This window comes from Salmo salar, chromosome 15 (assembly GCF_965601325.2).
Source record: "Salmo salar chromosome 15, fSalSal1, whole genome shotgun sequence".
NCBI lineage: Eukaryota > Metazoa > Chordata > Actinopteri > Salmoniformes > Salmonidae > Salmo > Salmo salar.
Genome location: NC_138305.1, coordinates 91,004,445 through 91,022,939, shown reverse-complemented (window position 1 = coordinate 91,022,939; position 18,495 = coordinate 91,004,445). Strand labels below are relative to the sequence as shown.

General features: G+C 45.5%; 1 protein-coding gene across 1 annotated transcript in view; it reads right to left on the bottom strand.

The window, feature by feature from the left end:
• Positions 1 to 17,345, bottom strand: part of LOC106572433 (PDZ domain-containing protein 4) — a 34,597-nt gene extending 17,252 nt beyond the window's left edge. The window contains exon 1 of the mRNA XM_014146615.3: positions 14,157 to 17,345. Within this exon, the coding sequence (XP_014002090.1) occupies positions 14,157 to 14,216 (60 nt within the window). The 5' untranslated portion in view covers positions 14,217 to 17,345. The remainder of the gene's footprint in view (positions 1 to 14,156) is intronic.
• Between the last annotated feature and the right edge of the window lie 1,150 nt (positions 17,346 to 18,495).

Genomic DNA, 18,495 nt, shown 5'->3' with positions numbered 1-18,495 from the left:
CCGCACCATGCGCTCTCACCACTGGTGTCCCCCAGGGCTCTGTTCTAGGCCCTCTCCTATTCTCGCTATACACCAAGTCACTTGGCTCTGTCATATCCTCACATGGTCTCTCCTATCATTGCTATGCAGACGACACACAATTAATCTTCTCCTTTCCCCCTTCTGATAACCAGGCGGCGAATCGCATCTCTGCATGTCTGTCAGACATATCAGTGTGGATGACGGATCACCAGCTCAAGCTGAACCTCGGCAAGACGGAGCTGCTCTTCCTCCCGGGGAAGGACTGCCCGTTCCATGATCTCGCCATCACGGTTGACAACTCCCTTGTGTCCTCCTCCCAGAGTGCTAAAAACCTTGGCGTGATCCTGGACAACACCCTGTCGTTCTCCACTAACATCAAGGCGGTGACCCGATCCTGTAGGTTCATGCTCTACAACATTCGCAGAGTACGACCCTGCCTCACACAGGAAGCGGCGCAGGTCCTAATCCAGGCACTTGTCATCTCCCGTCTGGATTACTGCAACTCGCTGTTGGCTGGGCTCTCTGCCTGTGCCATTAAACCCCAATGGTGGAACAAGCTCCCTCACGACGCCAGGACAGCGGAGTCAATCACCACCTTCCGGAGACACCTGAAACCCCACCTCTTTAAGGAATACCTAGGATAGGATAAAGTAATCCTTCTAACCCCCCCCCCCCCCCCCCTTAAAAGATTTAGATGCACTATTGTAAAGTGGTTGTTCCACTGGATATCATAAGGTTAATGCACCATTTTGTAAGTCGCTCTGGATAAGAGTGTCTGCTAAATGACTTAAATGTAATGTAAATGTAAACCATGGATTGCTGAGCCATGTATTGGCCATTGAGAGGCTTTGAAGCCACCGGTCAGCCATATCGACACTCCCCAGTAGGACCAGTCTTCCATAGGAATGTATTTCAATTAAAAAGGACAAAATTACATGTATTGAAGTATTTTTTGTTGTAGTGGGGACAGTACCATTAGTAATCTCAAAAAATTATATATTGAACGAAAATATAAATGCAACATGCAACAATTTCAAAGATTTTACTGAGTTACAGTTCATTTAAGGAAATCAGTCAATTGAAATGAAACAACTAGACCCTAATCTATGGATTTCACACGACTGGACTGAGTTTTTCCCTACAAAGGGCTTTATTACAGACAGAAATACTCAGCTCATGAAACATGGGACCCACACTTTACATGTTGCGTTTATATTTTTGTTCAGTGTACTTTGAGGAAAATGTTTATACATATACATACATACATACATACATATATATATATACATATACATACATACATACATATATATATATATATATATATATATATATATATATATATATATATATATATATATATATATATATATATATATATATATACACACAGTTGAAGTCAGAAGTTTACATACACCTTAGCCAAATACATTTAAACTCCATTTTTCACAATTCCTGACATTTAATCCTAGTAAAGATTCCCTGTCTTAGGTCAGTTAGGATCACCACTTTATTTTAAGAATGTGAAATGTCAGAATAATAGTAGAGAGAATGATTTATTTCAGCTTTTATTTCTTTCATCATATTCCTAGTGGGTCAGAAGTTTACATACACTCAATTAGTATTTGGTAGCATTGCCTTTAAATTGTTTAACTTGGGTCAAACGTTTCAGGTAGCCTTCCACAAGCTTCCCACAATAAATTGGGTGAATTTTGGCCCATTCCTCCTGACAGAGCTGGTGTAACTGAGTCAGGTTTGTAGGCCTCCTTCCTCGCACACGCTTTTTCAGTTTTGCCCACAAATTTTCTATAGGATTGAGGTCAGGGCTTTGTGATGGCCTGGAATTGTGATACAGTGAATTATGAGTGAAATAATCTTTCTGTAAACAATTGTTGGAAAAATTACTTGTGTCATGCACAAAGTAGATGTCCTAACTGACTTGCCAAAATTATAGTTTGTTAACAAGAAATGTGTGGAGTGGTTGAAAAACTAGTTTTAATGACTCCAACCTAAGTGTATGTAAACTTCCGACTTCAACTGAATATTTATACTTCAACTGTATACATACTGTAAAAAAAACCGATATATTAAATTATGTGATCTAAACATAACAAAACACACATATTATATATATATATATATATATATATATATGTGTGTGTGTGTGTGTGCTTTTTTATGTTACGCTCACATAATTTAATTTCAAAGTATGCATTACGGCTAATATGGCTAATTGAGTGACTGTCAGTGACTGACATAACAAGAGAAAAACTGCTGAGGCACATCCACATTTTTTAAATGCACCTTGTGTATTCTACTATTCTAACTCTCAACAGTAATTATTTTTAATTTGTTCACTCTGATATGTCCCGACCCACATTAACATGGTGCTTGCCTATGGAGCAGCAAGGGGAACTGCCCCTCCTTTCCTTACTTTAAGGCTATGCTCAAATCAGCAAGGGGAACTGCCCCTCCCTTCCCTACTTTCAGGCTATGCTCAAATCGGCAAGGGCAACTGCCCCTCCCTTCCCTACTTTCAGGCTATGCTCAAATCAGCAAGGGGAACTGCCCCTCCCTTCCCTACTTTCAGGCTATGCTCAAATCAGCAAGGGGAACTGCCCCTCCCTTCCCTACTTTCAGGCTATGCTCAAATCAGCAAGGGGAACTGCCCCTCCCTTCCCTACTTTCAGGCTATGCTCAAATCAGCAAGGGGAACTGCCCCTCCCTTCCCTACTTTCAGGCTATGCTCAAATCAGCAAGGGGAACTGCCCCTCCCTTCCCTACTTTCAGGCTATGCTCAAATCAGCAAGGGGAACTGCCCCTCCCTTCCTTACTTTCAGGCTATGCTCAAATCAGCAAGGGGAACTGCCCCTCCCTTCCCTACTTTCAGGCTATGCTCAAATCAGCAAGGGGAACTGCCCCTCCCTTCCCTACTTTCAGGCTATGCTCAAATCGGCAAGGGGAACTGCCCCTCCCTTCCTTACTTTCAGGCTATGCTCAAATCAGCAAGGGGAACTGCCCCTCCCTTCCCTACTTTCAGGCTATGCTCAAATCAGCAAGGGGAAGTGCCCCTCCCTTCCCTACTTTCAGGCTATGCTCAAATCAGCAAGGGGAACTGCCCCTCCCTTCCCTACTTTCAGGCTATGCTCAAATCAGCAAGGGGAACTGCCCCTCCCTTCCTTACTTTCAGGCTATGCTCAAATCAGCAAGGGGAACTGCTCCTCCCTTCCCTACCTTCAGGATATGCTTCTTTATTGAGGAAAAATGTACTTACTATGACTGTGATATGCGGTTGTCTCACCTTAAGATGAATGCACTAACTGTAAATCTCTCTGGAGCTAAATGACTAAAATGTAAATGTAGCATACTTTAGAAAGAAGGCATTAAGGTGTCTAACAGAATAAATGTGACAAAAACAAATGAGGACATTAAATGTATTTCTATAGCTTCCAAAATATATTTTAGTGGAGGAGTGCATCAAAGCAGGGACCGAGAGACTGAAAAACAGCTTCTATCTCAAGGCCATCAGACTGTTAAACAGCCATCACTAACATTGAGTGGCTGCTGCCAACATACTGACTCAACTCCAGCCACTTTAATAATGGAAAAATGTATGTAATAAATGTATCACTAGCCACTTTAAACAATGCCACTTCATATCAAGTTTACATACCCTACATTACTCATCTCATATGTATATACTGTACTCTATACCATCTACTGTATCTTGCCATCTTGATGTAACGTATCACTAGCCACTTCAAACAATGACACTTTTATATGTTTACATACCCTACATTACTCATCTCATATGTATATACTGTACTCTATACAGTCCACTGCATCTTGCCTATGCCGTTCTATACCATCACTCATTCATATATTTTTTTATGTACATATTCATTCATTTACACTTGTGTGTATAAGGTAATTGTTGTGAAATTGTTAGGTTAGATTACTCGTTGGATATTACTGCATTGTCGGAACTAGAAGCACAAGCAATTCGCTACACTCGCATTAACATCTGCTAACCATGTGTATGTGACAAATAAAATTTGATTTGATGGAGGCACAGTGGCTTCAACACAGCACCCCCCTATCAGTCATCTAGTGTATAAATCATGGATTCAGACAGACAAAACTGTCTGTTTCTTCTCTTGCATTGCTGTAAACACTGTCAGTGTAATGTTGCATTGTAATGTCAGTGAATTGTTGCATTGTAATGTCAGTGTAATGTTGCATTGTAATGTCAGTGTAATGTTGCATTGTAATGTCAGTGTAATGTTGCATTGTAATGTCAGTGTAATGTTGCATTGTAATGTCAGTGTAATGTTGCAGTGTGATGTCAGTGTAATGTTGCATTGTAATGTCAGTGTAATGTTGCATTGTAATGTCATTGTAATGTTGCAGTGTAATGTCAGTGTAATGTTGCATTGTAATGTCAGTGTAATGTTGCAGTGTAATGTCAGTGTAATGTTGCATTGTAATGTCAGTGTAATGTTGCATTGTAATGTCAGTGTAATGTTGCAGTGTAATGTCAGTGTAATGTTGCATTGTAATGTCAGTGTAATGTTGCAGTGTAATGTCAGTGTAATGTTGCATTGTAATGTTGCAGTGTAATGTCAGTGTAATATTGCATTGTAATGTCAGTGTAATGTTGCAGTGTAATGTCAGTGTAATGTTGCATTGTAATGTCAGTGTAATGTTGCATTGTAATGTCAGTGAATTGTTGCATTGTAATGTCAGTGTAATGTTGCAGTGTAATGTCAGTGTAATGTGGCATTGTAATGTCAGTGTAATGTTGCATTGTAATGTCAGTGTAATGTTGCAGTGTAATGTCAGTGTAATGTGGCATTGTAATGTCAGTGTAATGTTGCATTGTAATGTCAGTGTAATGTTGCATTGTAATGTCAGTGAATTGTTGCATTGTAATGTCAGTGTAATGTTGCATTGTAATGTCAGTGTAATGTTGCATTGTAATGTCAGTGTAATGTTGCATTGTAATGTCAGTGAATTGTTGCATTGTAATGTCAGTGTAATGTTGCATTGTAATGTCAATGTAATGTTGCATTGTAATGTCAGTATAATGTTGCATTGTAATGTCAGTGTAATGTTGCAATGTACATGAATAGCAGATCATTTCTCCTTTAACTGAGTCTAATTTGGATGTGTATTTATGCATTTCTGTGAAAAACCCTGGGCCCGGTTTCCAAAAAGCATCTTAAGGCTAAGTTCATCCTTAAGGCTAAGTTCATCCTTAAGGCTAAGTTCATCCTTAAGGCTAAGTTCATCCTTAAGGCTAAGTTCATCCTTAAGGCTAAGTTCATCCTTAAGGCTAAGTTCATCCTTAAGGCTAAGTTCATCCTTAAGGCTAAGTTCATTCTTAAGGCTAAGTTCATCCTTAAGGCTAAGTTCATCCTTAAGGCTAAGTTCATCCTTTAGATGCTTTTGGGAAACCGGCCCCAGAACAAAGCACAAAACCTCAAGAGACATGCAGTGTTTTAGATAACCGTGAAAATTGTTCTCTTTTATTTGGCATCATGGAGTTTTTAAACCAATCAACCATCTGTTCTGTTAGAAATTCTGTATTTACAATATTGTCATGTGATGAGTTCTTTTAATTTAAGAATTTTATTTAAATAGAAATTTCAGCCTTTGGATGAAAGGAAAACATGCTTTACTATCAAACTGTCAGTGTATTCTGTTTGGAATGCTGATGGTCTAGCTACATGCCTATGTGATCATCTTGACACACCCTTTGCCATCTGGCCTTCGCAGGTTGCATGAGAGCACTGGTGGTAACCAGGATTTCTGCCAATAGAATAGTGGTGTATGTGTCTCAGTTCTGTCGGTGTATGCTCCCTTTATCCAGGCAGAGGCTCTCCAGTGTGCTCTTTGGAGGCAGTGGGTACAGACTGATTGGACCACAGTGCATACAAACAGGTTCCATGCTACATCACCCAGACGGGACAGAGAACAGAAGTCTTCTGCCCAGTCAGAGGACTCAGTGATAAACCACCACTGTTTTACTCCCCACCCCTGCCTGTTTGGGTCTCAGACAGTGGCTCACACAGTCTGCCAGTGGATTTTGTTGTCTATAAAAGCTAAACACCTTGTGTGTCGTTAGAGCTCACTCCCTTGGGCATACCTTTATGTACCGCTTATTACACAATTGTTTGAACGCTTGATCAGTGAAGTGATTTGATTTTACACTATATCAATACACACTGACCCGGCATGTGGTCTTTGTCATCAAGGCTGACCTCTGAAAAAGGGTCAATGAATTTACCGCCAGTCTCCCTTGCATGCTTCAGACTGCACACACACACACACACACACACACACACACACACACACACACACACACACACACACACACACACACACACACACACACACACACACACACACACACACACACACACACACACACACACACACACACACACACACACACACACACACACACAAACACACACACGCATACACGCAAGCACGCAGACACACACACCCGGGGGATCAGCGAAGTCACTCAAGCCTACCTATTCATCCCTGCTCTGTGAAGCGCTCAAATCAATTACTCCTGTCATCTGAGGGCAAACAGCAGAAAAATAGCCCTCTCATTCCTTCCTTCCTTCCTTCTCTTCCCTTTTTCTTTTTCCCATTCTGTCTTTTCCTTTCCTTTGCCTGACTCATTAGTCTACCACTTGCAGTCATGTCGTCGCCCGTTGTTCTCTTTCTTGGCTTTGCCTCAGGCACCAGATGCAACTATGATAACTGGCACAGATTCACATGTCCTGACTCTTTGACATACAACCATAACAATAGAATAACAATCCATACAGTATACATCCCTATGCTTGTTGTGACACGTCTGATACATGAGAACATGGATATTGAAGCTGATTCATGGGCATTATCTTTTTATGTGGTGTGTTTATTCAGTCTCACAGACATTACCAAAAACTCATGAAGCAAAAACTACATTCACATGGTACATGGGAGTACACCTAGATCTTGCAGTTGCCAAATGTTGCTGTTTGCTGAGGCTGTAACCGTGGCAACCCTTCTGTGCACCCCCTGGACAAAAACTATTTTGGCACTGAGCTAAAATGCCTACATTTAATGAATTATGCATCTTTGTCAGATAAAAAGATAATCATGAATATTCCTGCATTATTAGTTTTTTTTACAATAATAATCAGATTCTTTAGATTGATGATATTGTTATTTTTCTCTTTGTGTTTTTGTTTTCTAATAGTCCATCATTATGGTGGTTGTAGTTACATTGTTCATGGTCATTTTACTGTGTGCACCTCTGTAATTGCTTGTGGGTGTTATTACTTTGAATCGTTCATCAATAGTTTGATCATTTTCATTAATACATGCATGGCTTGTTCATATGGATGGGGTGTTGAAACCATTGAGCATGCAAATGATCTGTCAGCTGGTTTGCTGAATGACTGACATTAGACCTATATGACGTCAGCATATTGACGCCCGTCTCTGTTGCTACAGGTGGTGCCACCAGAGCATTGTGACTGAGTTGTGGCTGAGCATGACTCAAGATACAGTGCCTTCGGAAAGTATTCAGACCCCTTGACTTTTTCCACATATTGTTAGGTTACAGCCTTATTCAAAAAATAATTAAATCGTTTTTTTTCCTGATTAATCTACACACAATACCCCATACTGACGAAGCAAAAACAGGTTTTTAGAAATGTTTGCTAATAAAAAAACTGATTTCACATTTGCATAAGTATTCAGACCCTTTACTCAGTACTTTGTTGAAGCACCTTTGGCAGAGATTACAGCCTCGAGTCTTCTTGGGTATGACGCTACAAGCTTAGCACACCTGTATTTGGGGAGTTCCTCCCATTCTTCTCTGCATATCCTCTCAAGCGCTGTCAGGTTAGATGGGGAACGTTGCTGTTTTCAGGTCTCTCCAGAGATGTTCGATCTGGTTCAAGTCCGGGCTCTGGCTGGGCCACTCAAGGACATTCAGAGACTTGTCCCGAAGCCACTCCTGCATTGTCTTGGCTGTGTGCTTAGGGTCGTTGTCATGTTAGAAAGTGAACCTTCACCCCAGTGTGAGGTCCTGTGTGCTCTGGAGCAAGTTTTCATCAAGGATCTCTCTGTACTTTGCTCCATTCATCTTTCCCTCGATCCTGACTAGTCTCCCAGTCCCTGCCACTGAAAAACATCCCCACAGCATGATGCTGCCACCACCATGCTTCACGGTAGGGATGGTGCCAGATTTCCTCCAGACGTGATGCTTGGCATTCAGGCCAAAGAGTTCAATCTTGGTTTCATCAGACCAGAGAAGCTTGTTTCTCATGGTCTGAGAGTCTTTAGGTGTCTTTTGGCAAACTCTAAGTGGGCTGTCATGTGCCTTTTACTGAAGAGTAGCTTCCATCTGGCCACTCTACCATAAAGGCCTGATTGGTGGAGTGCTGCAGAGATGGTTGTCCTTTTGGAAGGTTCTCCCCTCTCCACAGAGGAACTCTGGAGCTCTGTCAGAGTGACCATTGGGTCCTTGGTCACCTCCCTGACCAAGGCCCTTCTCCCCTGATTGCTCAGTTATGCTGGGCAGCCAGCTCTAGGAAGAGTCTCGGTGGTTCCAAACTTCTTCCATTTAAGAATGATGGAGGCCACTGTGTTCTTGGGGACCTTCAATGGTGCAGACATTTTTTGGTACTCTTCCCCAGTTCTGTGCCTCGACGCAATCCTGTCTCTGAGCTCTACGGACAATTCCATCGACCTTATGGCTTGGTTTTTACTCTGACATGCACTGTCAACTGTGGGACCTTATATAGACAGCTGTGTGCCATTCCAAATCATGTCCAATTAATGGAATTTACTATAGGTGGACTCCAATCAAGTTGTAAAAACATCTCAAGGATGATCAATGGAAACAGAATGCACCTGAGCTCAATTTCGAGTCTCACAGTAAAGGGTCTGAATACTTATGTAAATAAGGTATATATATACATTAATACATTTGCTAAAAATTCAAAAAACCTGTTTACGCTTTGTCATTATGGGGTATTGTCACAACTTCCGCCGAAGTCGGCTCCTCTCCTTGTTCGGGCGGCGTTCGGCGGTCGAAGTCACCGGCTTTCTAGCCATCGCCGCTCCATTTTTCATTTATCCATTCGTTTTGTCTTGTTCCCTGTACACCTGGTTTTCATTCCCCAATCACACTACATGTATTTATTCCTCTGTTGCCCCTCATGTCTTTGTGTGTGATTGTTCATTATTTTCCGTGTTATTTTCACGAAGCTTGTATGTATTGTTAAACATTGATGTTTTGTGACTGTTTTTGCGCGCGTTACACTTTGCCTTGTTGGCTGGAGGTTTTTGACGCAGCTGCGTCCGTCTGTATATTTCTTCTGCCGAAATAAAGTGTGCGCCTGTTCACAATTCTCTGCTCTCCTGCACCTGACTTCACCACAAGTACGCACACGCCTGATAGAATCACACACCACCATGGAGTCAGCAGGAGCAGGTACCCCGGTCAGAGGAGTCGAGGAGCACATCCAGGAACACTCAGCAATGCTGCATCATCTCGATGCCTTGATGGATTGCGTTGTCCAGACCATGGACCTCTGGGAGAGACAGGAAGTCTCTCCAGTGCCTCGACCAGCGCAACCGGGGTTACCTCTACCTGTCCCATCCGGATCCAGTTCCAGTGGGATGCGTCTCTCCCTTCCCAGGGAGTATGACGGGACGGCAGCACAGTGCCAGGGGTTCCTCCAACAACTGGACTTATACCTGGCCACCGTTCACCTAGCTCCCTCGGGAAGGGAGAGAGTGTCCGCCCTCGTCTCATGCTTCTCGGGAAGAACTCTGGAGTGGGCAAACCCCGTATGGGGAGAAGGAGACGCGGCGTTGGACCACTTCGAGGAGTTCACCCGCTGCTTCCGGGCCGTCTTCGACCATCCACCCGAAGGGAGAGCGGCGGGGGAACGGCTCTTCCATTTGAGGCAGGGGACGAGGAGCACACAGGAGTTCGCACTGGAATTCCGGACCTTGGCCACCGGAGCAGGATGGAACGACAGGGCCCTCACCGGTGCCGAGGTTGGTCCCTCTGGGAGTCGAGGCAGCAGGCAGGGCACTCTGGCGTCACCCCAGGTGAGTCTGCACCACTCTCATCCAGAGTCCTCTGTTGTCCACCTGTTTGTACCGGTTTGTTTTCCTGAGTTTTCCCCGCATTCCCAGCATAAGGCGCTCGTCGATTCAGGCGCAGCTGGGAACTTTATCGACAGAGCGTTAGCCCTTAGTTTAGGGATCCCCATTATTCCTGTGGTTAGACCTTTCCCTGTACACGCTCTGGATAGTCGACCATTAGGGTCCGGGTCAATCAGGGAAGCCACCATCTCCCTGGCCATGGAGACGCAGGGGGGTCACGAGGAGAGAATCAGTCTCTTCCTCAATGACTCTCCTGCATTTCCCATGGGACTAGGCCTTCCCTGGTTGGCTCGTCATAACCCCACCATTTCCTGGCAACAGAGGGCTCTCACGGGGTGGTCGCAAGAGTGCTTGGGGAGGTGTGTAGGGGTTTCCGTTGGTGCTACCACGGTGGAAAATCCAGACCAGGTCTCCACCGTGCGCATTCCCCCAGAATATGCCGATTTGTCTCTCGCCTTCTGTAAAAAGAAGGCGACTCAATTACCACCTCATCGACGGGGGGATTGTGCGATAAATCTCCTGGTAGACGCTGCACTTCCCAGGAGTCACGTGTATCCCCTGTCGCAAGCGGAGACGGTGGCTATGGAGACCTATGTCTCCGAATCCCTGCGTCAGGGGTACATTCGGTCCTCCGCTTCACCCGCCTCCTCAAGTTTATTTTTTGTGAAGAAGAAGGATGGAGGTCTGCGCCCGTGCATTGACTATCGAGGTCTCAATCAAATCACGGTGAGGTACAGTTACCCGCTACCTCTTATCGCCACGGCGATTGAGTCAATGCATGGGGCGCACTTCTTCCCTAAACTGGATCTCAGGAGTGCATACAACCTGGTGCGTATCCGGGAGGGAGACAAATGAAATACGGCGTTTAGTACCACCTCAGGGCATTATGAGTACCTCGTCATGCCGTATGGGTTGATGAATGCTCCATCACTCTTCCAATCCTTTGTAGATGAGATTTTCAGGGACCTGCACGGGCAAGGTGTAGTGCTGTATATCGATGACATTCTGATAAACTCCGTTACATGCGCTGAGCATGTGTCCTTGGTGCGCAAGGTACTTGGACGACTGTTGGAGCATGACCTGTACGTCAAGGCTGAGAAATGCCTGTTCTTCCAGCAGGCCGTCTCCTTCCTAGGGTATCGCATCAGGGGTGGAGATGGAGAGTGACCGCATTGCAGCCGTGCGTAATTGGCCGACTCCCACCACGGTAAAGGAGGTGCAGCGATTTTTAGGGTTTGCCAATTACTACCGGAGATTTATCCGGGGTTTTGGCCAGGTGGCTGCTCCCATTACCTCACTGCTGAAGGGGGGTCCTGTACGTCTGCAGTGGTCGGTTGAGGCGGACAGGGTTTTTGGGCACCTAAGAGCTCTGTTTACCTCGGCTCCCGTGCTGGCCCATCCGGATCCCTCTTTGGCGTTCATAGTGGAGGTGAACGCGTCCGAGGCTGGGATAGGAGCCGTGCTCTCTCAGACCTCGGGCACGCCACCAAAGCTCCGCCCCTGTGCTTTCTTCTCGAAGAAGCTCAGCCCGGCGGAGCGGAACTATGATGTGGGGGACCGGGAGCTGTTGGCTCTGGTTAAGGCTTTGAAGGCGTGGAAACATTGGCGCGAGGGGGCTAAACACCCTTTCCTCATCTGGACTGACCACCGCAACCTGGAGTACATCCGGGCAGCTAGGAGATTGAATCCTCGTCAGGCAAGGTGGGCCATGTTCTTTACCCGATTTGTGTTTACCCTGTCCTACAGACCAGGTTCCCAGAATGTGAAGGCAGACGCACTGTCCCGGCTGTGACACAGAGGAGCGGCCCATGGATCAGACTCCCATTCTTTCGGCCTCCTGCCTGGTAGCGCCAGTCGTGTGGGAGCTGGACGAGGACATTGAGCAGGCATTGCATACAGAGCCCGCTCCACTCCAGTGTCCCGTCGGGCGTCGGTAGGTTCCGTCTGCTGTCTGTGACCAGTTGATCTATTGGGCCCACACATCACCCTCCTCTGGTCATCCGGGGATCGGTCGGACGGTGCGCTGTCTGACTGGAAAGTACTGGTGGACCACCTTGGCTCGGGACGTGAGGGTTTATGTTTCCTCCTGCTCGGTGTGCGCCCATTGTAAGGCTCCTAGACACCTGCCCAGAGGTAAGCTACATTCCTTACCCGTTCCACAATGGCCTTGGTCACACCTGTCGGTGGATTTTCTAATGGATCTTCCTCCCTCACAGGGAAACACCACGATCCTGGTCGTTGTGGATCGTTTCTCTAAGTCCTGTCGTCTCCTCCCTCTGCCCAGTCTCCCTACGGCCCTACAGACTGCAGAGGCCCTGTTTACACACGTCTTCCGGCACTACGGGGTGCCTGAGGATATAGTGTCTGATCGAGGTCCCCAGTTCACTTTGAGAGTCTGGAGGGTGTTCATGGAACGTCTGGGGGTCTCGATCAGCCTTACATCAGGTTTCCACCCCGAGAGTAATGGGCAGGTGGGAAGGGGCGGCGTTCATGCCCTGGGCAGAGATGGCACAGAACTCGCTCCGCCACTCCTCCACTAACCTCTCCCCCTTTCAGTGTGTATTGGGGTACCAGCCAGTTCTGGCACCGTGGCATCAGAGTCAGACCGAGGCTTCTGCGGTGGATGATTGGTTCAGGCACGCGGAGGAGACATGGGAAGCCGCCCATGGTCACCTCCAGCAGGCCGCACTGAACCGAAAGACAAGCGCGGACTGTCACCGCAGTGAGGCCCCGGTGTTCGCACCGGGGGACAGGGTCTAGCTCTCGACCCGAAACCTGCCCCTCTGCCTGCCCTGCCGGAAGCTGGGTCTGCGGTTTGTGGGGCCATTTAAATTCCTGAGGAGAGTGAACGAGGTATGTTACAGGTTACAGCTTCCCCCCGATTACCATATTAACACCTCATTCCATGTGTCTCTCCTCAGGCCGGTGGTGGCTGGTCCGCTCAAGGAGTCTGAGGTGCGGGAGGTTCCTGGACATCGAGGGGGCCCCGGCGTACTCCGTCCGTTCCATCCTGGATTCGAGGTGAGGGGCCTTCAGTACCTCGTGGAGTGGGAGGGGTACGGTCCGGAGGAGAGGTGCTGGGTTCCGGTGGTGGATGTGTTGGACCCTGAACTGCTGTGGGAATTCCACCTGCGCCTCGGTCTCCCAGTCGTCCCCGAGGCCGGTGTCGGCGCGCCGCTGGAGCCGCGCGTCAAGGGGGGGTTACTGTCACGACTTCCGCCGAAGTCGGCCCCTCTCCTTGTTCGGGCGGCGTTCGGCGGTCGACGTCACCGGCTTTCTAGCCATCGCCGCTCCATTTTTAATTTATCCATTTGTTTTGTCTTGTTCCCTGCACACCTGGTTTTCATTCCCCAATCACACTACATGTATTTATTCCTCTGTTCCCCCTCATGTCTTTGTGTGTGATTGTTTGTGTGTTACGTGTTTTTGTAACGCGCCAGGCTGGCGTTCGTTATTTTCCGTGTTATTTTCACGAAGCTTGTATGTATTGTTAAACATTGATGTTTTGTGACAGTTTTTGCTCGCGTTACACTTTGCCTTGTTGGCTGGAGGTTTTTGACGCAGCTGCGTCTGTCTGTATAAAGTGTGTGCCTGTTCACAATTCTCTGCTCTCCTGCACCTGACTTCACCACAAGTACGCACACGCCTGACAGGTATTGTGTGTAGATTTCTGAGGATTTATTATTTTTTGAATCCATTTTAGAATATGGCTGTAATGTAACAAAATGTGGAAAAAGTCAGTAGGTCTGAATACAACAACACATACTGTCATTAGATTGCAGACAGACAGACACTGTATCAGAAAGGTGTCAATATGAAGAGGCTGTGGCAGTATCAAGAGAGCAAGAGAGGAGGAGACAGGAGAATGTTAAGAGGCTTGGTACTACAGTAGGCTAGAAGAGAGAGAGAGAGAGAGAGAGAGAGAGAGAGAGAGAGAGACTCACCTGGAACATGACCCTGTACTGTTCCTCAGGCTTCTGAACCATACACATGTTACACCCCATGGTGTCCTGAACTCAGGCCAGGCGAGGCCAAACCAGTCCAGGAGAACAGTACCTAAAAACACCTCTCTCTCCCTTCGGTGTGGCAGTCAGAGAGCTCCCCACAGACCTACGGGTCCTGAGTGTCAACCCCTCTTATGTCAGGGCACTGTGGATTATGGATACCAGAGTTTCTCTGTCCCCAAAAACAGGCTGTGTCCCTGTGTCCTGTTCCTATCCTCGTTCCAGATGTCAAGTTTTACAAACCAAACCTAATCCCTACATTTAAAAAAGGGTTTTGGATGTCCTCCCATCTGTTTCTGTCCCCATTGCAGAGTACACATATCTTTGTTTGTCTTCATTAGCATAAGAGTGGTTATGTTCAGGTTAGGTTTTGCGTGACTCCATCATGATTTTTGGACGGGTGAGTCAGAGGGAGGGAGGAGGGGGAATGACTGAGAGATGAGTAAGTTGACGAGGGAGCTGAGGATGGGTTGAAAGGACTGACAGTTGATCAGTGTTATTGTGGTGTAATGTATTTAAGACAGTCCATCATAACTATTCAATAATGATTCAATCACCTGTCAATAATAATCATGCGTGTGATCTAGACCTAAAGTGTATGCAGCCTAATTCTGCCTGATTTCTGTTGAACAGTCACCATTTGAGCTGTCTCTCTCAACTAGCCGAGATGTTTTTCCCAATGGAACTCAAAGTGAACTCGCCCACGCCTTTCCCTGGTCTCACGCTCAGCTCAGCTAATCCTCAGCACTCTTTTAAAGAAAGTCTTTCAAAGTATCAGATGCAAACAGGCACCGATATCAAATAACTTCTTGCCCTCTTTTTCCCCTAACACTCCCGCTTGAGTTTCCCACCTTCTTCGCTTTCCAGGTTTAGAAGGATTGCTCGAGTCTGGCTTGTGTGATAAGTTATCCCTCTGACGGCATTTTCTCAGGTTTCACTTTTCTTTTGCTCTGGTACTTTCACCTTTTCAGGATCAATGGACTCCTCAGTACTTTTTTCATTGGTGCTTGGAGTCATTGACATCTTCTGGTTTACCTCCATTGAAACAGACCAAGAGGAGAGAGAGATTATCTGCCCACTGAACAATCTATCCTACTGCCTGAATCTCAAGCCCTGGCTGTCGAGCTAAGATTAGCAGTATGTATTGGCTACACGAAACCCAATAACACGCACACCTGCACACGAATCACAGTGAGGCAACAACAGATGAGGAAACTGCTGTCTCAACGGCACCTCTCTGCTTGATGTTGTGTATCTGCCAGAATAACAGATGCTAAGAACCACTTTTAGGATACAACTGTTTCACTGACACTGGTCTACATATAAAATGTATATCATGTAAATTATCACTGTGGAGTGTTTGAGGAAAGTAGACAGTTGTCTGCAGAAGGCGTGTGAGCCAGACTGGTAGATTCAGCTTCAGGTGTTCTTTCAGGTTTCTAGCCAGCTCTTTTGACAGTTATGGCTCATTGATAAGCTAAACCAGGGCACTGAAACACTGGAGGCTATTGATCTGGGGTGTCACTGAATGGAAAATTACAATTAAATTATAGGCCTGTTAGAGAACAGGAACCCTCCTACTCAGTCATGTGCAAAAATCTATATTAAAAACTCTAAGGGATCAATTACATGTTGTGTTTGCAGGACTATTGGTGAAATCAGGACTAGTCAACATTAAGACCATCAATGATAAGCCATGTGTAAAATAATGGGCTTTTCATTGGAAATATAAGGTTTAAGGGTCTTTGTTTTCCTCATTAAAATGTGTTGATTGAAAGTCTGCCTCTTCCTCCTCTCTCATTCCTATATATCATTCAATCCATCCTTCACCTGTTTAAGTGGACTAACTCAGTGTATTGACTTAAATCCTGCACTCCTTCTCTCATTATCCCCTAAGATAACGCATGCTGAAGTTGAAACGTACTGCATCCTGTAACCTTGTAACCATTTACAGTCTGTATCTCTCCTGACTGTCTCTGTCTCATTACCTAGGTTAAACCTTTAAGTCTTATCAGTACTTCCTCCAGAAGGCCCTGCAGTCTGGACATCACTCAACATTTTACGCTTTGAAAAGTTCACCTCTGCCCAGCCAAGCCACTGTCAAAAACAAGGTGTTAGCTTCTGTAATCCTTCCTCAAAGCCTCACTGACTGAACCCACCTCTACTATCTCCAGACACTCAGTGTTATCCTTGACACTGGCACATACACACAATATGTAACCAACTCCAATATAAAAGATCAACACACACACAGAGACATACACACACACTTGTAAAAACCCCTCCCAGTCTGTCAGGCTAGGCAGTAAGCACCAGAGCCAATGCCAGTCTAGCTGTAGAACTGTCAGACAGTCACAGCAGGTGCTGAAAGCCAAACAGGCGTGTCAAATGTCCCAACGGTTCCTACGCTCTCTCCATGTTCAGTTCCACATAGAGCCTTTCATCGCATGAGGATGTACGTGAATTCTAATTCTTACCTGGCCACTATTGTAAAACCTCTAGTTTGAGACCCACAGTCTGTCATGTGAATGATCTGAGTCTAACAGGTATGGACTCATTCAGGATTCTACAGATCCACGGAGGAGAGAAGAAGAGGAGATGTAAAATGTAGTGATGAGAAATGACAGAAAATGAGAGTATTTCCTCTTGCAGGACTTCTGCCACTCTATGTCCTCACAAACAAAAACAAATCTTAAACTAGAGCCCAGAAAAAGAAAGTTCATCCATCTTCTACTGCAGGAAGAAAATAACATAAAATCAAGAATGTAAGGTACCAGATCTGCAGTAATAATCCACCTTTTGTCTGTTATTCATTCTTTTAAAAATCCGCAATTAGAAACAAAAGCGTTGGGAGGGACAAAAGCATCCATCCAGGTGGTTTATAGAGCCAGAGTGTAAAGCACACTGCCTCTCTCAGGTTGGACATAAATCCCAATCAGCACACTCAGAAAATGATAGAAATCACTGACGGCTGATTGGGGGATTGTCTTGGCTTCTCCCCTCAGGCACGACAGTAAATGTGCTCCCCCACTGCAGCGGGGAACACAAAGGCGTTCCTGCCCAGCGCTAAGGAGCCTGCTGATCCGCACACAGCACTATCAAGCATGTCTGCTACTGCTGAATAGGATTCTACTGGATGCAACACTGTTCTCTCTGGCTTTCCAGGGGAGGGCTCTGGCCCCCTCCCCTAGTCCCCCATATTTTTGCCCACACCTCATTTGCTACCCCTCCTCCCCCTCTTGCTCTCTCTCTCTTGCTCCCTTCTCTCTCTGTCTCTCTCTCTGTGGGAAACACAGGGCATGCTCCAGAAAGCCTGATGATCTGTTTTCACTATGCAGGTAGAACAGAGCAGAAGGAGAGAGAGAGAGAGAGAGAGTAAGCTACTACAATCTACATTAAATAATGAACAGTCAAGGTGCACTATCAATAAACATTTGTCAATATTCATATATAATGTGACATACTGTATGTATCCTTACAAGTATCAATTGCTTTAATGATAAGGTACCAAGAATTATATGGGATAATGTACTGTACTAGACAAACAGAAATGGCCAAAGGAGGTAGAGAGCCTCTGACCGCCTGTGAATTTAAATGAGTTGCAGCGCTGACACACAGAAGGAAGAAAATGAGAAGGAAAAGAGAGGGAGACAGAACAATTGGATAACAGGTGTATGATGGGATGGATTTAAAGATGGAACACAGCCAAGGAATGTGAAGTACATGACTGTGTGGGAGAGAGTGGGCGATGGAGAAAAAGAGGGGGTGGGGTGGAGACAGAGAGGGCTTTCAGCAGTACGGCATTCAAAATGCAAACAATACAAACCTGTAAATGCTGCAATCATGTGGATAACAAAAAGGTTTAAATGCTGAGTATATGCACCTGTTTTGTTTGCACAATACTTGTGTATTCCCTCAATTTATATATTTTCATTGACTTCCCTTGACCCTCTCTCCCTCTCTGAATATCAAGCTGCATTTTAGTACTGTTCATTGTCTAATTTCAATTTTAAACACAGACAGCTCTGTCGGCACATTTGCAACAGTCACACTGCCAATTGTTTTAGAGCCAAGTAGAGCTATGAGACACAGACCAGGGGATAGGGCGGATTAAATCAGTGAATCCCAGCAAACTGAACACTGTAAGAAAGAACAAATATTAAAAATAAAATTATAGCCAACAAACAACTATTTAAAAAATGATATTTTTTACATTATTTCGGTATTTCTCTCTCTTCCTCTCCCTGGTCTTCCTCTCTCCTGTCTTCCTCTCTCTCTT